Source organism: Fulmarus glacialis, unplaced genomic scaffold (genome assembly GCF_000690835.1).
Source record: "Fulmarus glacialis isolate BGI_N327 unplaced genomic scaffold, ASM69083v1 scaffold40301, whole genome shotgun sequence".
NCBI classification, from domain to species: Eukaryota; Metazoa; Chordata; class Aves; order Procellariiformes; family Procellariidae; genus Fulmarus; species Fulmarus glacialis.
In genome coordinates, this window is record NW_009192863.1 from 2,337 (window position 1) to 23,968 (window position 21,632).

Genomic DNA, 21,632 nt, shown 5'->3' on the forward strand with positions numbered 1-21,632 from the left:
CTGTGGAATGCTTTTTGGGTTCCTGGTCGTAATTTTAAAATAAATGGCAGCCTTAAAGGCGGGTGAGAAATGGACTTCATTTGGAGCTCAGGGCTGGCATTAAGCACTGGGTGCACTGCCTGTATTCCTGGGGGCATGTGTGTGGTGGGCTTTTTCTTTGTTTGCTTGAGGGGGGCTTAGGGTGGTTTTGTTTGGGTTTTGGTTAATTTATGGACAGCACAGACCTCTATGAAGAGAGGGCTGATAGGTAATCTTGGTTTCACTTTTAAATACTTTCCAGCACACCATTGTTTTGCTTGGAGGGAAGAGTATGCAAATTGAAATACAGTTTGCCATTAACGAATGGTGGTAGCCGAGGTAATGTTTGAAAGACATGTATAAGGTGTGTGTCTGCCCTTAACTTGAGAGAAAGAGAAGGGAAAGTATAAATTTGCTAAAAGCAAAACGTGCAACTGACTTTGCGGCAGTGACACATGGTTGGGAAAACTTGGTGAGTGGTGGTGGAAGGGTTTTTTGGGTTTTGGTGGTTTCGGTTTGCTGGGTTTTTTTCCAAATTTGACATTTCATGTAAGCAGAGTAATCTCGGTTTAAGGTGTAGGTGAGCTTTGTATTAAGACTGATGTGTGTCTGTGCCCCATTTCATTCTTGGGCATTTTGAGGTGGTCTCTTCAGCAGCGGGTCTCCGCAGGCTTCAGAGGCTCCTGTCAGAATCACTCCTACAGCAGGTTTATACCTTTAGTAACCTGTTGCTGATGTAACTTAAAAGGAGCAGTTGTGTGTTCCAGCTTTTGTTCCCACTGTTGTGATGCACCAGCATCCGCCTGCTACTGGCCATCTCCTAGGCTGAGTTTTCAGGACAAAGACCAAGAGTCTTTTTCCCTAAAGCCCCAAGTGTTCTGCTGTCGTACGTAACTTAAATTTATCAAGGTCACTGAACCCTATTTAATGTGCTTTTTGGGAAGATGGCAGGGTACAAAAGATTGGTTTGTACCCTTCTGTCAGAAGGATGAAGCAGTAATACAAGAGCCCAGTTATTCGTGTGCTGAAGGGGCCATGGTTGTCTAGTGATATGACAGATTTGCTAATGATACCTGACAGAAGTATTGCAAAGGAATAATTGTAAAAAAACCCTCTTCTATCATGCAGTGTTTTTAAAAAGAAAATATATTCTTTTTATAGTATCAAGAATGCAGATTCCCATGTGACAAAATACTGAGTTCAGGTGTGTAACCAGTAGGTGTAAATTGAATAGAAAATATTATCATTATATTTTGAAGCAGTTTCCTGTCTGTAGAGACTTTTGATTTTGGTAATAGATTTTGAATTATAACACTTTTAATTGATTTCAAAACAATTCCAAAATATTGTCGTTGTCTTTCTTGGGAGATACCGAGGTTGGGTGGTTGTTGCTCAGCTATGCTTAAAGTCACCATGCCAATTTACACCAGCAGAGTCAGGCTTTGGTAGCATAGAACGGCTTTTCCGTTCAGGTTGTTGCATTTAAAACAACCCAACTCTTTATGAAGCTTTCTTTTTTTGAAACGTTTATAGCAGTGAAATGCCATTCTTCTTGCGAGATCCTGCTTAATTTTTACAAGTTATTCTTGTTTGTTGTTTTTTAAGGAAAAGTAATCAACAAGGACTTGCGCCACTACTTGAGCCTTCAGTTCCAGAAGGGCTCGATAGACCATAAACTCCAGCAAGTGATCAGAGACAATCTCTACTTGAGAACCATCCCTTGTAAGTATGTAAAGATCAGCCTCATTTGATCCGTTCCTGCTAACCATCACATAACTTGAGAGCTTTAAATGCCTTCTCTCCTAATATGGTCTATAGTTTTGCCTTGCAGCAGGAGCTTCTGTAAATGTCTTTGCTAGAGTAGTTTCATATCTTAAGTTGCAATGAAAAGGTACGGCCAATATGGACTGACAAAACAGCGAAAACTTCAGCATTCAAAGCTCAGGGTATTTCAGGAATATTTGTGTTTTACTCATCGGAAGTTTGTCAGTTGTTGTTAGAATAACCCCAGCCACCATGGGAAGTAAACCTTCTTCAGCATGATCAAGCAGTGCAACCATGTCCTGATTTTTGCCGATGTATTGTTTTTTGCACAAAGAGGAAAGTTAGACCTCGAGAGGGTCACATGTGTTAGGCAGAGTAGTGCAGCTGGAAAGAGAGTTGCAGGAGGGATTACGTGCAGAAAGGGTTACAATGACAGAAGATACAGGGGAACTGTTGTTCGCTCATCCTGAGAAGTACATGGAGGTGGTGGCAAGAGGGAGAGCAAATCCGTGGCCCAAGAAGAAGAGGAAGGAACATGGACAAACTTTAGTGTCACAGCAAGAATTAATTAGTCAGAGAATCTGGATGGACCTGTCTCATCAGTTAGGCCAGCCCTTCTTCTGCTCTGGGCATCTGCTAGCATCTCGTGGTCCAGCCAACACAGGTGTTAACTTGCCTTTAGCGAGGTGCCTAAAGGTTACTGCTCCCGCAAGTGGAGGTTTATAGAAAGCACCGTTCAAGGTACAGGACGCTCTCACAGCTGCCAAATATCCTGTCGTTGCTTCTCACCCTTCTGTGCCATTTCATTTCTTAATTATCACAAGATCATCCTTTACCTTGTCTCAAAGGTTCACTGATTAAAAAGGCTCATCACCAATTGTATTTAAATATTCATTGCACTAAAAACTTCAAAGTTTGTCAACTAATGTTTTTGTAACTATAGGAATTCCATTCTCAGTTTAGCATCATTTTCATATTGAGCACGCCCAAGAGTTTGTAACTTTCTTAAAAGATAATAGTGAAAGGCAGTTTGTTTACTAGCAGCTCTCGTTCATTCTGCTGCCTGAAAAATTGATGTATGCCTTTAAAATGCTGTTAGGTTATAGGCAGTAATGAATCAGTGGAGTCCTTTCCAGGAGAGCTTTAATTAAGCTATTACAACTATGGGAGGTCCGTATTTATAGACATAACACTTTGAGAACTTCTGCATTAACATAGCAATTTACTGATTACTTTGAAAAAGCTTACCTATAGCTAGGGTTTGGAGTATAGATGAATTACACTCTGAATTGTAAGGTTAAAAAATAGTTTTTATGCCCAGTTACGGATTTGGTGGCCCAAAAATCAAATGTGCTTAGTCACGCTGACCTCATTACAAGTTAGTGAGTTGGTACTGGTGGAAACAGTGGAGAGAAGAAGCACCCTTACAGCTGTGTTAAAATACCAGAGCTCTTAAACAGCTCCCCAGAATCCCACACTGCTGTTGCCTGGCCCAGGCATCGTCAGCTTCCACAGAATAAGTTTTCGGTTCACTGAGCATAAGAAAGAATTCTCCCTAATTAGCACCTCACCCAGCTTTTTTTCTCCTCCTTCCTCAGTACCAGAAGTGTCATTCCTACGTAATTTATTGGCCTAGTTTTCATACATTATTGTTCATTTGCTCGCCAGTGTTCTAACTCTTGTCTTACTGGAGTAACATCATCATTGTATAAAGATTCAAAAACGTATTGTTTTTACTGAATTGTATAGCAGGCAGCTGTACAATTTGGTAAACAAGCAGCACTGAAGTATCTTACAAGAGTGTTTTCTCTGTCTTTTCAGGCACTACAAGGGCTCCCAGAGATGGGGAGGTCCCTGGGGTAGACTATAATTTCATTCCTGTTGAGCAGTTCAAAGCACTGGAAGAAAGTGGAGCCTTGCTAGAAAGTGGAACATATGATGGTATGTTGATGATGTTTAATGGAGTGGGAATAAGGACCCAGTACTCATGCCCAGTATCTTGGTCTAAGTGTGGCTCCTTGTACCCAGGAGGTGCCACTTTTCCTGCCCATTGATGGTCATTACACTAGTAGAGCGGCAATATTAAATCTATTTTTGTAGTACCCATGAAGAGGAGTAGTGGTCTTGTTTTGAAGTTCTCTAGTAAATCACAAGTTGTCCTTTCAACCAGTCTTAATGCAATCTGATTATTTTCTCTATTGCATTTTTGAGGAAGCATTCTGAAAATGTTTGTCTATGTTTGGTAGAATTTTGTTTTAATGGAATTCATAGCCAATTTTGTTTAAACATCTGAGAACAGAGCCATGCTCTTCTCAGAGGTGCACATCAAAAGGACAGAAGGCAAGGGAAATTCTGATACAGCAGGGAAAAGAAAGTATTTTGCAATGAAAAATTGAACAGCGCTAGACCAAATCGTCCAAATCTGTAGCAACGTTGTTTGTGTTAAATGTGATGGGGAAAAATATTGTAATGAAGGTAATGAACCATCAGGAACTGGTTATCCAGAGGAGTCACGGAGCTGCCACCGCATGATGGGCTTTTGCTTTGCTTTGGTTTGGTTTGTTTTAAAGGGTTCGATGGTGGTCGGAGATAACTTTAAGGTTCCTCACATCCCTGCACTCTGGGGTGGGAGGACGGACCGAAACCCACCTTTGTTTAAAGTGAGAGGGAGGAGAGACCAGTTTGACTGGCTCAGCCCTGGGATGTCTTGCACTCCTGTGGAGTGTGCCCTGGTTGCAGATGGGTTCCAAGGAATGATTGCCTGGTTTCTGCTGCTTTTTACTATTGAATGACTTAACCTCTTGACACCATGAACAGAACAAATTGCAAACATCTCACATTGCTTTTTGTATCTAAGTTTATAAAACCTGAAATATGATCTGGCTAGATTTTTTTCAAATATGTAGTTGTACTTGAAGTCAACTAAATTACAGCCAAATTTTCAGAAATGCTGAGCATGTGCAGCTTTCATTAGTGCTCAATAGAATTTACCAGATTATAAACCTGCCTGATTTTTAAATATGTTTAATATATATTTGATTCAAGGAACTTTAAGCATGCATCTAGAGGACTTCTTTGGCAGGTGGTGGTTTTACTGGCACTTGAATTAATTTGATTGATTTCCCCCACCCCCCAAAAAAAAAAAAAAGAAAAGAAAAAGAAAATGTCCAAAGTAGAAAATTCTGTGAAAGGCTCTGTACCTCCTTGTTTTACATGTCTCATGCTGTCTGTTAACACTGTACTGTCTGTGAAAATCTCCTAAGCAAATTTAGACTAAACTAGCACTTTTTTTTTTTCCTTAGCTCCCCTTTATCTGGCTGTCACCACTTTGAGTCTCGCCCTCACTGATATTTTCAGAAGGGTTTCTTATTTATTTTTTTTACATGGTCAAAACCATATCCAGCCACCAAATGTTACCCCAGCAGGAAATCTGGGAAGCTCTCTTGCTGTGTGCTCAATTCCCTAATAAAAATCATATGAGCAGTCAGGGGAGAGGTCAATTGCCGAAATTCTTTTCCAGAAAACAACAGATGATTCCTAGTCTTTGTGTTTTAGATTAAAATATTGAAGTAAAAATCTGTTCATTTTTCTCAAGTACAAAACATTTTTAGATGAAGCTATATTAACGGCTGTGTTTAGCAAGTGTATTGTTAGCAGAAAATTGTAGGACTGTAGTTTTAAAATCAATTATTTGTAACTGTTCTTATGTAAATAGATACTTTATATTTCTGCACAAAATTAATTAGCTTTTTGACTTCAGTGTGTTGCTGTTGCTGCTTGTTACTCTATTATCAGTTAAACAGCATATAGAGGAAGAACAACTGATTTTCACTGTTCCACTGTTTTGCTTCTCTCAGACTGTTCCCCAAGTCTCTTTATGGAACACTAGTAAATTCCAGGCAAAGTAATAAATCCGTCTTTTTTTTGAAAACATGTGGCAGGATAGAAATTTTTAATTAATCCTATTGTTTTCTGATGTCCAATAGACAATGTAGGAATAAATAGGTTTTCACTATTGATTGGTTTTTGATAGTGCTGACGTCTTCTTTAAGAAGTTAAGTTACAGTTCAGGTGTTTCACCAAAACCACGTTATATGGGCAATAAAATGTTCACTGTCAATACTCTCAGCAGGTTATCAGTTGCTTTAGTCATCTTGATTTCTGTCTCATTGTCAGGTAATTTTTACGGTACTCCGAAGCCTCCAGCGGAGCCCAGCCCCTTTCAGCCTGATCCAGTGGATCAAGTTCTTTTTGACAATGATTTTGATACCGAATCACAGAGGAAAAGAACAACGTCCGTCAGCAAAATGCAAAGGATGGACAGTTCTCTCCCTGAAGAGGAGGAAGAGGAGGAAAAGGAAGCAGTTAATGGCAGTGGAGGGATAGGTTGGTTGACAAGGGGAGAAATTCCCTGAAGTTTTGTATGAATGGATAAGAAGTGTACAAATAACATTCATGCTTGAACCGCTTCCTTAGTTTTGGTGAAGTTTGAAGGTGGTTTTCTATTCAGAGTGGTGTTTTTACTCGATTTTAAAATTATCTTTTAAAAAGAAACAGCTGTTCTCCCAGCCAGATGTGCAATTGCATCATAAAATACACTGCTCAGTAGAGAACATGTAGTGCTGGGTATCAGCCAGTTACATGAGGAGGAAGGAAAAATTTATCCACTCTTCAAATAATGGAATCCTTTGCAGAGCATAATTCATACTCTGTAAATGTTATTGTTTAATTTTGAGGAGATTACTGAATTTGTATGCAGGAGATTTTAGCGAAACGATTGGTGTAATGGGCAACACTAGCTCATCCTGTAAAATTTTCAGACGATTTTGGTTAAGGGAACTATCACACAACCTGAAACTGCCTAAAGGGGAGTTTGTGGAGAGAAATAAAGCAGAGTGCATTGAGACTGGACCAGTGTCCAGTCGGACGTTTCAAAGATTGGCAGGATGCCCTTTTCTTTTCACTGTCATGGTTACTCATCTCGAGGGGGAATAACTGATGGCAGAGAGAAACGGTCACATTGCCTTTGCAGATGATCCTGTGTGTGAGTGTTTAAGACAGATTTACATTGACCAGACCTGACCTAATCTTGCAAGCTTCAGGGCTGGCAACACCAGGGCACCGAGCGGCCCGGCGGCCTGGCTGGTGGTTGGGTGAAGGTCACGGACATCGTCGTGTGACAGAGGATACCGAGCATAACCTCGGGACTGAAGAGTGGAGGCTTGCATTTAAAGTTTTCTGTAGAGATTTTTGGGAGCTTTTTCTTGTTGTGGCGTGCAGGAGAGTGTTGTTTGTTTTATTGGCAGTTTGGGTCTTCTCTACATTTCATTCTAGTGCTTTGAGGAGTATTAGTAGGATTTGGGGGGGGTTTTGATGTCATTACAAACACTGTTCTCTATGTAGGAACGGCAACAAAGTGTAGTCAACTTGGATTTCTGCCAATGTTGATTTTTCAGCATAGGCTCAGACACATAATAAAAGGTTAATTCTGTTTGGCAGGGTAAGAGCAGAGTTCAGTGTTTTCATGTCAGCTTTTCAAAGTTCACAGCTGAAAAAAAAAGTGGAAAAATGAACATCACATACAGGGACGTGTTTGACATCCACTCGTAGCCAGATTAAGAGGGTGGTTCTTTGTGAGAAACAACATAAACATCTGACAAATAGTAACACTTTCCCTGAACAACTGCAGAAAACAAAGAAAAACATTCAGATTCTCCTGACTGGATGAAACCTGTTCCCAGCTACAACCAGACAAGCAGCTCCATGGACTTCAGAAATTACTTGTCAAGGGATGAAACCCTGGAACCACTGCCCAAGAACTGGGAGATGGCCTACACCGACACTGGCATGATCTACTTCATTGAGTGAGTAGACCGACACCGCGGAGGGGTTGCTGTGCCCTTCAGAGGAGAGAAGAGCTGATGCGCTCCAGCCTAGGAAGCTGCCTGCTACTCTTACACCTCTCTTCTTCTGCTCTTACTGCTTCTATTTCTGTATGAAATTTAATATATTCCTACTGTTGCCTTCCTTGCTGATAGTCATCTATGCTGTATACTTGGTACAATTGCCATCGCGCAGGAAAGCCTTATGGTTCCACGTGCAAAGTCAGTTTGTAATATGAGTTTTGTGTCTCACAAAATACAAAGCTGGGTGGGTATTGCTGCGTGAGGTATAACATCATATAAACCTTCACTATGTCAAATTTCTCTGAAATCTGAGAGCTTTTTTATTCTTTCTTTGCTGCTTGTGTTCCTTGGCTGGGAGTGCGTGCTTAAAAATACAAATAGCACAGAATAAAGCCCAGGATAGGAAAGCAGCTCATATGTGCACATGTGAAACAGCCTCATTTATTAATTCTAAAGGAAACAAAAACCTTACTGAGAGTTAAGCATAAGAAGAGGCTAAAAATGTTTTTTCCTTTCAGGTGGAAACAGCTGATGTTCCCACATGAGCTCTTGGGGGTAGGGGAGAGTGTTTGTACCTCTAACATTTCACGTCTGTCCTGGAGAGTCTCCAGTGTGCTCGTACCTCTGAGCATCATTGTTGCCTTTTTTTAACATTTTATGATGTGACTGAGGCACAAATAAAGGTTACATTATCTAAAGGCTACAGTTTGCACATGGTAGTAAATACTTAACATAAAGCAGAGTTTCTTCAATCTGAGGGAGTTCTCGTTTTCTAATGGGGTGTGTTCTGCTCCACAGTCACAACACCAAGACAACCACGTGGCTTGATCCACGGCTCTGTAAGAAAGCCAAAGCTCCTGAAGATTGTGAAGATGGAGGTGAGATGTTCAGAATTCATTTATCACCTATGACTGATAAATGTCTGAGTTTATCACCGCTGGATATGATCCATTACTGCTGTGGTAGAAGCTTCTTCCTGATACACAACTGGAGCAGGCAGTGCAGTGATGAGTATCCCTAGTTTGATGGCAATAGGAGTTTACATAAGACTAGGAAAGTCTGTAGTGTATTTTCCCTGGAGTAGTAGAATCTGACTGAATCATGGGTTTATCTGCATTCCTGAGACGAGAATGAGATATTTTGTTCCAGTAACTATCATTTCTAGGGAGAAAGCTGCATATATTAGTGATGATCTCACTGGAAATTATTGTGCGGGTGGAATATGGCATGAGGAAAAGGTCCATAAGTGTTAGAATATAGGATTAATGAAGAAGATACAGCATAATACCTATTGCTAATGATACCTATTGCATGTGACATGATATAATACTTGAATGCGTAAGTAGAGGGAACAGTCTTGACTCCCTTCAACTCTTCACGCTGTTGCTTCAGGAGTTATAGGTCACGTTCATGATTGGCCTACAGACAGTTCCTGCAACCATTTCCTACATAGTCATGCAATTTAGCTAGAAAAGAGTACCAAATAGCTCTGCTTCGGCAAGCGCCTGACATGTTACAAAAGCTGAGGCAGACTCAGAATATCCTGTCGTCTTCCTAAATTGCACAGCCTAACAATCATGAATTCATAATGAAGCCAGCTGGAGCAATGGACGCATACTGCTGCTTATTAAACATATGTGCAGCTCACCACAGGATAAAAAGAGCACTTTAAACAGAGAGATGCAGGATGTCCAAATGAAAAACATTTAAATGAATAGACCCACTGGGTCTTTTGTCAAACCCTGTGGAGTGATGCTGGTATTAATAATTGGTAACATGCTGTCACATGCTAGGAAAATTCCTGTTACCATCAAACTTAGGGCAGCCTTAAACAAGATTACGTAGCAATTTTATCACTCAAATGTCTAGCTACCTGACTGTATCCATTATTCTAATACTTAAATTTCCATGGTCAAAATAACTAAAACAGTAAAGCTAGAATAATTGGACCTCTGTGTTAACTGCTTATCACCTTCGGTCAGTAATGATCTGCTGCTGGGCACCATCTTACCGGATTCTGAATTCGCCATAAAAAGGAGCTTTTCACATGTAACTTTCAGTACCTCTATCAAACAGGTAATTTTTTATTTTAGAGCCCTGACGTGGGGATGTCCAAGGCAGTCCAAGCCCAAGCCACTGTCAGCTAGCTTGCTGTGGCTGCAAGAGCAGTCAGGCTGCAGCAGCGCAAAACTGCATTTCGTCTTCTTGGCAGGCCAGGCAGTCTGTGCTGAATTTGATGCGGCCAGACCTAAACATGGGCTAGCTAGTTTTGGGGTGTCTCACTATATTGTAAATGTCAGGGCGAAATAGCCTACCATGGTGGGGGCTCTCTTCTTACTCATCACATACAGCTGGTGTAGTTCTGACTGAAGGTTTCTTGGGTTGACTGAAAACTGAAACATTGTCAGAATACAGTGAAATATCCTGATATTATTGAGAGAATAAATAAAGGTGGCATGACTTCTGCCAGGTGGTCTTAAATGGAAAGTACAAGAGGAATGGAGATGCGTGGTTTTACAAGCTTGGGATGTGATACTGCAAGGCTTTTATAGCTCTCTTTTGTGGTGTATTTGGGGGCAGAAGCAATGCGACTATATTCATATTGTATAGTTTTAAAAGTCGACAACGATCAAATCACATTCATAATTTATAATTAGATTAATTTTAAATAATGTATTTTTCTTCCCCTTTATAGGTTCTTCCTCTCTAAATAGGTTAGTTTGTGTCTTGTTTTTAAGTTTATTATATGTTTAAAGTGGTGTGATTTTGTTGAATACAAGTCTCCTCATCTAGTGGAACAAACAGTGAGAGTTACAGGGCTTCAGATTCCCTGGAACAGGCTGATATCCTTTCATCAGAAGGACCAGCCTCAAACAAATGAAGGGAAGAAAAAAGGACCTGTATTTTCCTCTTATTTTTCATGAGTCTGTAATCTGTCCTCTCGTTCCTTCGTAAGAACTCTGATATTTGCTGGTAGTTTTCCACTGTAATGGAGAATTTTCTTCTTTTTGATTGCAGAACTTCCTTATGGGTGGGAAAAAATAGAAGACCCTCAATATGGAACATATTATGTTGAGTAAGTGCCAATTATTAATTTGGCATAGTTGTAAATTGAGCAGAAAATAATGAAGCTTTTGATATGCAGTATGTATAGATTGTAATGCAATGTAAGTATTAAACATATCCAGTAGAAACAGTTCTGGAGGCAATGAGCACATGGAGCACACTTCTGAAGCACTGGCATGTGGGAAGATCCATGGTGTGACCTTACTGACTTACTGGAGTGTTTTTCTTTTGGGGTGAGAAAGCAAGTAGCAACCAAAGTAATTTATTAATAGGAGTGAGCTGATGTAATTTTTCTCAGCTTTAACAAAGATAGGATCACTTGATTTAAGAGTGGCACCTGAAAACTGTAAAAGAGCAAGAGTAACTTTTATCTCATGGCTGTCTCAAAAGAGCCAAATAAATAACTACTAAATTGCTGCAAGAGCTCTTATGAATCTCCTTCAGGTCAGAGTAAATGAAATCTCTTTTTAACCATGGAGGAGAAAATTAGTAGAGTTGAAAATGTTAGCTTCAGAGAACAAGCTAACATTTTTTGACTATTCAAAGCCAACACAGGTACTTAAATTCTGCTCAAACTTACTGGTTTTTTCCGCTCTGCTGTACTACTCTAGCATCTACTAGTAAAACGGTGATGTCTGAGTTTGTAAACATTATAGGTAAGCAGAAGCAACACATCACATCAAGAGAAAAAGCAGATTTTCTCAGTTCTAATCTATTACAACCTTTTGAAAATGTGCAGAGTGGAATGAAGCTATACTCCACCTAATAATTACAGGAAGTAAAATCATATTGGCTCTTAAAGTAAATCAAGTTGTTGAAAGAACAAAAATGCTTTCAGTGTTGATTATGACAGTTTATCGTTCATTCCTCCAGAGCATTAATCTGAGATAATAAAAAATAATATTTGTAGATGTATCTTTTGTGGTTGTTTTTTCTGTGAAATAGGCAGAATGCTTTCTGCTAAAATCCTGATCTACCTTTTGTATGTCTACAGTCATATTAACCAGAAAACTCAGTTTGAAAACCCAGTAATGGAAGCCAAAAGAAAAAAACAGCTAGGACAGACTGATGTTGGCCCTTCAAAACCAGGTATCGCTGAATATTGTGTTCTTTGTCACTGATATCTTTATCTGCAAGTATGCATCATAAGTAACCAGTTTTGGAATTCACCAAGGCATTAGCCTTGTCTTTTTGCTGGCCATTGTGGTGTTGCCCTCCCAAATCTGTAGGGGTTTTTGAATGATTTTTTTTTAATGTTAAAATTGAACTGAGACCTTAAGACTGCTTTAAAATAGTTTTGATCATTCTGAAGCCGGTTGTCATAAGCAGCTTTTGAATATATGGAGGGTTAGAACTGCCAGCTGGAAGATGCAGGTAAAACACACCTTGAATTTTTATGCTTTTGATCTACTTTAAGCTTGGTATTCAAGTTAGAGTGCAAAACTGGGAATTATAGATGGGAGCTTTAGTTCCAGCTCTCCTGTAACCTGTAGTACCGTCTTGAAAAAACTCTTTTAACTTTCCCATTCACTTAACTCAGCTGTGAAATGAGCGTAACAGTATCTTGTTTGCTTTACTCGTAACAGTGCTGCAGAGGTTAACCAATGTTAACCAAACAAATCATTAACCTTTATGACACCTTAAAAAACAAACAAACAAAAAACTTGCTAGTTTCGAATAACTAACCCTGATTTCCTACCTTCATGTCTCTTTGTTCCATAATTCAAAAGGACCAGAGAAGTCTGTCTTCACTAGAGATCCATCCCAGCTTACAGGAGCACTTATACGGACATCACTGAAAAAAAGCACAATGGGATTTGGCTTTACAATCATTGGAGGGGACAGACCTGATGAGTTTCTCCAGGTGAAGAATGTGTTAAAAGACGGACCCGCTGCACAGGATGGGAGAATTGCACCAGGTAAAGTATTATTTCTCTAAACCTCCATTTCCTATGGTGCTTCTCGAGAATGCAGCTTCTGAGGCACAAGGAGGTTGAATGACTCCATCCACTGACTGAATGTGAACACCTCACTAAATGAAACAGTTTTCAGATTTGTGAAAGATCTGTGCAGAGCAGTGGCTCAAAAGGAAAAGTAGCAATGTTCTAGATACAGATCTACTTTGAGGATACTTCTGAAGATTTCAGTAGTTCTGCTTTAGCCAAGAGTTTTGGCTTCGTGGTTGTTTACAGAATGTTTTTTTGTTCCCTCTCTATGCGTAAAGTAAAAATAGTGTGTTTGAATCCTGGTCTGTGTTTTGCCTTGTTGCTGCCAAAAAACATAACACTAAATATTAAAATTGCAGGAAACCTGCAGAAGGAATGAGCAAGCAAAGCTATATGAACTGGGCAAGTGAGGAAACAAGAGGGATGAGAGCACCTGCAATCCATGAAGAATTGCACACTTTTTCATTGCTATTATATGTTTAACTAGGTTACCTGTAAGCTTACTGTAACATACGGTTTACATACTAGAAAAGGCAAAATGCTTCTTTACATATCACATAAACTCTTGCTCTTTGGAGAAGAAGAGTAAGAAGAGTTTGTGCTTTCGATGATTTAATATATTATGAAATGAAACAATTTCCTGTTTTGTTGCTGACTTACTGTTTGAACTTGTTTGTATGTGGTTCATTTTCCTCCTCTGTAAAAATGAAGACAACCCTGCAGCATTGTGTTGTGCACACACGTTTGAATGAAAAGATGTATATCTATTCCTGTTGTAGTTCATGTAATAGGGAAGCTACTGTTTTACTGACGCCCAGGCATTTAAGTGATAAGACAGTTTGCTTACTAGGAATACTGTATTGCACATGCAAAGTTTCATGTTCAAAGTGATGCAAATTATGAAACAAGGTTTCAGGATCTGAAGCCTATTTCCACTTCATTTTTGAAAATACATGCTTAGCCATGTGTGGCAGCAGTGTAAGATTACAGAACGTGTGTGGGCACAATCCTAGCTTAAGTTCAGCCAGTCCTAAAATAAACATAGGACCCCCCCAAAAAATCCGATTTATTCTGGATTGAGTTGAGGATGCTGTACAATATGAATTAAAATAGAAGACATCTGCTTGCAGTAGTGTGCGTGCACTGCTTCATCTCCTGTGGCTGTACAGTATCATTTTTTAAATCTGCTGCAGATTAAACTTTATATATTTAGCACACTGTGTTCTGAGATGAAATAGAATAAATGCAAAGAGGAAATCCATTATGCCTTTTGGCAACAGATAGCCAAGAGGTAATAGCCCAGCCACCACTCGTTATTACTTTTGAAGACTGCACAGTGATTTCCTCTGGTTAGGCTTTTGTTCTGAGCCTCAGAACACAGGACAGGTGTGGGCGGTTTAGTTTCTGGTTTTGATGCTGTTGAACTTTCTTTCGTAACAGGTGATGTCATTGTAGACATAAATGGAAGCTGTGTCCTTGGCCATACCCATGCAGATGTTGTCCAGATGTTTCAGCTAGTTCCTGTCAATCAGTATGTGAACATGACTTTGTGTCGTGGTTATCCTCTTCCTGACGACAATGAAGACCCTGTGGTAGATATAGTGACAGCTACACCTATTATCAACGGACCGCCTGTGACCAAAGGAGATGTTTGTGTGACCAGCCAAGATTTAATAGCAGGAACAGTTGTGTTGGACCAGAATGGAAAAATGGGCCCTATGTTGGTCAATGGTCGTCTGAATGGCCCTTCCGTGGATACAACTGAGCAGAGGATCTCTCTTGCATCTTCAGGAGGCTCTCAGCCAGAGCTGGTCACCATTCCTCTAGTCAAAGGTCCTAAAGGCTTTGGGTTTGCCATTGCAGACAGTCCTACAGGACAGAAGGTGAAAATGATTTTAGACAGCCAGTGGTGCCAAGGCCTTCAGAAAGGGGACGTAATCAAGGAGATTTGCCATCAGAACGTACAGAGCTTGACACATCTTCAGGTGGTGGAGGTACTGAAGCAGTTTCCAGTAGGAGCAGAGGTGCCATTGCTTATCTTAAGAGGAGGTACATATGTAAATTTATGGTTGTCATATATGGTTATATGCTTTTAAAAAGTCCCTTTTTAGTGTGATACCTAAATTGTGTCCGGTCTTGACAGTTAAGTAGCAGCTTATTATGTCTCTGAACCATTATGTTCCAAGTTTAATTTATACCCCTGAGTATTTGGGGTGAGAGCATGTTGCTAGGGGTTTTTTTGTTTTGTTTTTCGTTTTGTTTTGGTTTTCTTTTTCAAAAATTGTATTCTGATATGTTTATGCACTGTCTCTTCCAAGTGTCTGGGGGGTGCTAAAGCAAAAATGCGGTCTCTAGCATAATACAGTGTGTATGACGGATAGAGTTTTCTGAGGCTCTCCAGATGTATGCCAGTAACTGTAGCTATATGGACAGGTGATTACAGGAGACAGGAAGAAGCATCAGCAGTGAGGTGGAGTTGATCACTGGAAATACCAGAAAAATTCTCATTTTGGCATTTGCATATTTATAGCTCTTCATTGACTGTCAGTCACAGACCAGAATGTGTCTTCTCCCCAAAAGCTGACTAGTAGGTAGTGTGCGTTTGCCAGAAGGAGCTGAATGAATTATGGAGTAACACGTGGCTGCTTAGTGTCCCTTTAAGCTTTTATTCCTTTAAGCTTTTATTGTAGCCCTCGAGAGTGTCACTTCAAACAGTCATCGACATTTGCAAAAATCTCCAGGTCTTTTTCTGTATAAATGCTACTATTCCATAATCGGCTAAGGAAATAATTAGATTTCTTTGGTAGCAAGTGAAATTCCTCTAGACAAATTCACAAAGTCTCCGTGTCCAATGAACTGATGTGTGATTTGGTTGACCAGTGTCTAGCAAAAAGAGAAATAGATGTTTTTCATTGTTGTACAGCTGGCAATTCTAATTTGGGACTTCTCTGAAGTGATGTTTTTGGTCAACTGAACATTCACATTGCCATTTAAAAGAAGAGTGAATAAGCAGTTATTATTTTCAACCCAGGAGGCGCTGATTATATTGCCTTAATGCTGTTTAAACTTTTGTTGACCTAGTATTGAAATTGCTTTCTACATTCCATTTTCTTCAGGTCCACCCTCACCTACTAAAACTGCCAAAGGGGTGAGTATTAGTGATGTATTTAAATTTGTTTCTGATGGAGAATATCCAGGGGGTTTTGGTTGCAAAACAGACTCATAAATATGGTCTACTTAACACCAAAGATTCCTTTGAGTTTTTTGAGTTGTTTAATGGAGGTGATGGATGTGTCTCCTGTTACTACTGAAGAATCAAAAATGCAGCAAAGATCTTGCATGACGATGGGTGTAGTATTGTTGATTTGTCATGATTTTAAATATGACATTGCCACTTAAGTTCTATCATTATTTCCTTCTTTTGCACTATACTTGAAATTGCTATCTTTGTGCACACTTTGACCTGCTTTTGTAATCTCATCTCCTTTGGGTTTTAGTCCCTGTGATAATCTGCAGAATGATTTAGCAAAACCACGTCTACTTAGCTGGCACAAATTTGTTAAGTAACTGCTGTCAGAATACCCATTAAAAGGGAAACAGAATACAGTATCTTTTTTTTTTTCATTGCTAATTACCTGTATTAAAGTGAAGCGGGATTTCTGAAGGAAGTTTATGATACTTCAGTATTTCTCAATCCTCGCATAGAATTAATGGTCTGGTTAGTACTCCCTTCTTAAAATGCTTGCTTATCTTTGAATCCATACTTTCAGAAAGTCTCTGTGTAATGGTACATTTCTAGTTTGATATTCATGATTCTTGGAAGTTCAATCTGTTGGGGTATCTTTAATATATATTAGCTCAATAAAGAATTCTTGGGCTTAATAAAATTCCCTCTGATTGCATAATGCTGATAGTAATGCATGTTTTTGTCATGAGCACTTCTTTTTTGAATTAGACTAGTTGGTGAACAGAGTTGTTTCTTTAAAAATGTTTCTGGTACAGAACAAATTATTTCATTTTAGGAAAACCCCATCACCAGGATGCAGATGTAGCTTCTTTTTCTATCTTTGTCCTGCTGTTTGAGTATTGAAGTCGTATCCCAGCAGTGGGATAATGTGAGCACTCAATAAGATTTGCAGATTCAGTTCCTTGCAATCGTACAGCTGCCTGCACTAAATAATCCGTGCATGAATCTCTGCAGTTTGAGGACGCAAGCCTTGTCAGCGTGGCTCCCGTGTCAGTGCACTCTGTGCAGGCGTGCTAAAAATACTATGGACTCAGGGTCTGGCATTCTAGCACTCGTGTGCAGTAGCAGCTTCCCATGGAGCACTTCATGTTCAGTGGCATTAAGCAGCATGGCAAAATAATTCAGTTAAAAAGGGCAAGTTCTTGTGTTTATAAACATGCAAGAAGTGTCAAACTGCTAAATCGCTTGGGGGAGGTTTCGTCCACTCTTTGTAAAAGGGCATATCTAAGTCTATTCTGCTTGTGCTTTTGTTTAACATGCACAGGCACACACAGACTACCATGTTCCAGTTTTCTAGGTTGGGTTTCAGCCCAGAATAAGTATTTAGAGCTACTTTAGTGCATAATCAATTGGAAATTAGGGTGGGAGACCACAGGGATGCTTGATGTCCTTTCTTCATGAAATACTAATAGGAGCTATCAGATCATAAAAGAAAAATGCAAATACTGAATTACTAATGCCTCACACTACCCAAGTGTATTCCTCCTGTTCAGTATTTATAATGCTGTTGGGATACCTGCAGCAAACAACCTGATGTTGGGCACACCTCAGGTGCTCTTCTTTGGACGTGGTTTGGCAGTGGGCAGGAGGCAGTGCCCGCGGAGCAGCTCGTGCCCGCAGCAGTGGACCGCGGTCCAGAGCCCGGCAGGCGCCTGCCGAGGAATCAGTCTCCTTTCCGAACATGACCCGTCCTGTATGCCCTGCTTCATCCCGGGTGTCGGTAACCACCGGGAGCTGGCTAGCTTTACTCATCTCTGAGCATCAGTCACTTCAAACCCCCTTTCTAAGCCCAGTCGTCAGTAGAAACCTGTGGCCTGTGAGAAAGACTTCAGTAGTCCAATCAGACGCATACATTGGAAAAGCTACGCTGAGTTGTAATATTATTCCCCTATTCCCTTGTTTTGCCCTGCATTTCACCTCTGCATGATGTTTATTGTCTTTGCGTGCACACAGACACAAATTCAGTTATGCTTTTGATTTAATATGGATTTTGTGGGGTGGGGTCTGTTTCAGAAGGACAAGCAGGACAGTTCAGGTAGTTTGGATGCTGTCGGCGATCCCATCCCGCAGCCGATGCCGTTTCCACCCACTGCTGTACGACCAGGCTCTCCTAAACTAGACCCTTCGGAAGTCTATCTGAAGTCTAAGACTATATATGAGGACAAACGTGAGTGTATCAGCCTCAGCTTGGAAATACTCAATTATGAAGGAGTTTTTTCTTTGTCATATTTGTGGTAAAACTACTGTGACTTTCGTATTGAGTTTATTAACCTCCTGTAGATAAAACATTTCAAGAAAGGTGTAATTCATACAGAAATTACAAAACTGTGGAACTCCTTTTTAAAAAAAAATGTATAATATGCTTCAACCATATTTACGATAAAACAGTTAGTCATAGAAATGGTCTTAAGGATGATCTAGTTCTGAAGTAAACTGAAGTAGACCTGACCATTTCAGGGTTTATAGAAGGTAGCTCTAAGTTGTGTGACAGACCGGATTTTATCCTGGCTCACCATACGAATGCAGCAGTGATTTCTCCTTTGGCATTCATCAATCTATCCTTTCCTTTTTCAGCCTTTTCTTGAAAATTTGTTTTTCCAAAATGGAAAGAGAATGACACTGAAGATTTCACTGTTTGAATTATTTACTGTATTTCTGGTTACTGTGTTCTGTCGATAAGAAGAGTCAGAATGCACCATAAAAGCATGATCTTTCAATAATCAAAGGTAGCTCCTTACATGTTTTGAAATATTGCTTTGTCTTAGCTCCAAACACAAGAGATTTGGATGTTTTCCTGCGAAAACAAGAGTCAGGCTTTGGTTTCCGGGTGCTTGGAGGGGATGGACCAGATCAGCCTGTAAGTAAAACAATTTACTTACAAGTTGCCTACATGTTATCTTACAGTATTACTGTTAGAAGGACTCCTACTCTGTCATCCTCATTTCCCTCTCATTCTAAGCAGTTCAGTGATGGCAAAATCGATCAATTCAGTAACTGCCTTTTAAAGATCAAGAATTGATTCAGATTACCTTTCTTTTTTTCCTTTTTGTGGTTTTTGACTTTAATCTGCAAGGCTCCCGTGCCCTTTCTGCTACCTAGAGTCTGCCTTTGGCGGCAGTTTTCTCTGTCAGGCTGATAATACTGGTGGTGTTTCTGTAGTTGTTGCTGTATCTCGGGAGCGCTCAGAAGGGCAGCACTGGTGCTCAGCCTTTGCCTGTTTCCACCTGATCCTGGTCTTGGCATAGAACACGCCCTGGTAATGCTCCATGTGCCGTGCACATCCCTGGCAGGAGATGAGTGAAAGGAAGCTGCTGCTTACCCTGCAAAAACTCCGTCAGGCCATTCTTTTGAATGTACCCAGTGAAACAAGGCAAGATTTGGGATTGTGTCGCACCCCTTTTCCCCCACCTCTCCCGCCAAATTTTCAAAAATACGTTTTGTTCTGTCAGTCAGTGTGGTTTCTGGTGGATTCGTCTCAAGGAGACAAGCACACCCTTTCCAGTGCACTCTTTCAGGCTTTTATTTGCCTTGTGTTTTTCCCTCTCATCTCAGAAAATACAAAATGTGGTACTTCAGGATTTTCATGAAAGCCTTGAAGCAGAACCTATTATAATTGGCTTCCTTCTGCAAATGGATGTTGGTGGTGTTTTGTAACTGGCATCAAAATGTAGCTCTGATGTTTGCACGGGAGGAAGAATACCAGTTAGAGCCTGGTTTGCTTTAACCTGGTCAGTGACTAGAGTTCAGTTATGGTTTTAAGTCATCAATGTAGTCGTGTTTCCTGGCCTCAGCCTGCAGAGCTGTTGCAGTTGGACTTGGATGACTCTCCGCTTGAGAGGTAATTGCCAAGGATTGGCGGAGTTGGAGGCAGAGGGGCAGATGCCAGTGCGGAAACCCCTGGGTAGTCTGTTCCTCTGCCGGCAGGCTTTAGAAGACTCCCCTCTATTTCCAAAAAGGCAAAAATTTTTCTCTAGGAAGAAGTGCTAAGACTTGTACTGTATGTCAGGGGCTGTTCCTTCAGCTGCCAAGTTAAGAGGAAAAGCTTTTGGAGTAGATTCTCATAGGTTGCTTTTTGATCACAGTTAAGGAATACATTTTTTTCCATTCACAGCTGTGATCCAGTGCTAGCCCTTTTTTTTCCCTAACATGCATTTAAAGAAAAGGAAAAGCAAAACAAAACAATCTTACTTTTGTTGCACTTCATAGCATTTATGGTGTTTTGTTTCCATAACAGCCATAGCTGTTGGTAAGTGTCAAGCTAATGTCATGAATGCTGTGTGCAGATGATCTACCCCCCGTTGCTTAACTGGCCAACAACTACTGGCCATAATTATTCTTAATCTTTCATTTAACCTGAATGTGATTCTAGCATATGAAATAGTGTGTGGTGTTCTTATCTGTATTATATTTAGCAGCACTTTATGAGGTGGGGCTAGACAAAATTGATAAGGGGAGTGCAGCTGTTTGAATTCATTATCTAATCACCAAAAGCTGTGCACTGAAAAACCTTCAAGCACGGAACTGTCTACTTTTCAGCAGTAATTTGAGTTCTTTTGAAAGCTTTTACTTCTTCCCCAGTCAGTCTGGCCTAGTCTTGGTAAAAAAATAAAGTAAGTGGAATAAATGACAGAGGCTTTCGTTTCAATAATGTCTGAGAAATCATACATACGTAGTAAGTACACAGTGTATACTTTTGTCAAAAGTTGGGCTTTTTAACAAACTGACGAATATGCTTAGGAGGTAGTGGTGCTTCCAAAATTCATTGAAATGAGAACTAAAAATTCCCCCAAACTCTGTGTATTTACTGAATGCTTTGAGCCCCCAAATTATATCCACTGAGTCAGCTTGTGCAAAGTACACTCATTGGCTGTGTTTCTGCTAGAATTGGACAGTCAGATTATCTTTAAAAATATCTTCCCAAAAGCCCTCATCTGTCTGGGTTCACCTGGATTCCAACCATTACGTGTTCTGATGAGCTCATGTTCTGCTATTCAAACCCCCTGACTCTGCTCTGCTGACAGATTTATATTGGAGCCATAATCCCGTTGGGAGCAGCAGAAAAAGACGGCAGGCTTCGAGCTGCAGATGAGCTGATGTGTATTGATGGAGTCCCTGTTAAAGGGAAGTCACACAAACAAGTTTTGGACTTAATGACCAGTGCTGCACGGAACGGTCAGGTGCTGCTCACAGTCCGGAGGAAGATCTTCTTTGGTGGTATGTGTCTGTCTGTCCAGAGAGGGTACTGCAGGACACTGATCTGGCTAAAGGAACACCTACGTTTTTGTAATCAGATCGACTAAAGCTGCTCTGAAACTTATGAATTATTGCACTAGACATGAGCAGCCTGAGATTCAGGAGGGTCAGCTATAATTCTGAGTAAGTGGAGAAAAGCGTAATTTAATAAGCTGATGCTTTGGAGCTTGCTAGTTTGCACTGCTCACACAGGTAAGGCTCTGAAAATTATGATGGCAGTGGTGTTTTCTTCAACCCTTTTTGCAGATACTTGTTAGAACAGCAACTAATGCTACGCAAATCAAGGAATAACACAATCTCTTTTCTGTACAACATGCTGTATTCTCAAGTCTTTTGGCATCTATGTGTAGCAAGAATAAGTGCATTCAAACCAGAGATGATTCAGGGCATCATCTTGTGATTCTGCAGTTTTAGATCAGTGTCCAGATCAGC

At 40.2% G+C, this 21,632-nt stretch overlaps 1 protein-coding gene across 1 annotated transcript in view; it reads left to right on the forward strand.

Moving 5' to 3' along the window:
• Positions 1-1,623: 1,623 nt before the first annotated feature.
• MAGI3 (membrane associated guanylate kinase, WW and PDZ domain containing 3) overlaps positions 1,624-21,632 on the forward strand; it is a gene marked incomplete at its 5' end in the record, with an annotated part of 34,128 nt that continues 14,119 nt past the window's right edge. Inside the window, 13 exons of the mRNA XM_009587238.1 lie at positions 1,624-1,740; positions 3,604-3,723; positions 5,959-6,168; positions 7,472-7,646; positions 8,487-8,566; positions 10,707-10,764; positions 11,749-11,843; positions 12,485-12,673; positions 14,141-14,749; positions 15,817-15,848; positions 17,961-18,114; positions 18,713-18,804; positions 20,969-21,161. Of these exons, the coding sequence (XP_009585533.1) occupies positions 1,624-1,740; positions 3,604-3,723; positions 5,959-6,168; positions 7,472-7,646; positions 8,487-8,566; positions 10,707-10,764; positions 11,749-11,843; positions 12,485-12,673; positions 14,141-14,749; positions 15,817-15,848; positions 17,961-18,114; positions 18,713-18,804; positions 20,969-21,161 (2,124 nt within the window). The remainder of the gene's footprint in view (positions 1,741-3,603; positions 3,724-5,958; positions 6,169-7,471; positions 7,647-8,486; positions 8,567-10,706; positions 10,765-11,748; positions 11,844-12,484; positions 12,674-14,140; positions 14,750-15,816; positions 15,849-17,960; positions 18,115-18,712; positions 18,805-20,968; positions 21,162-21,632) is intronic.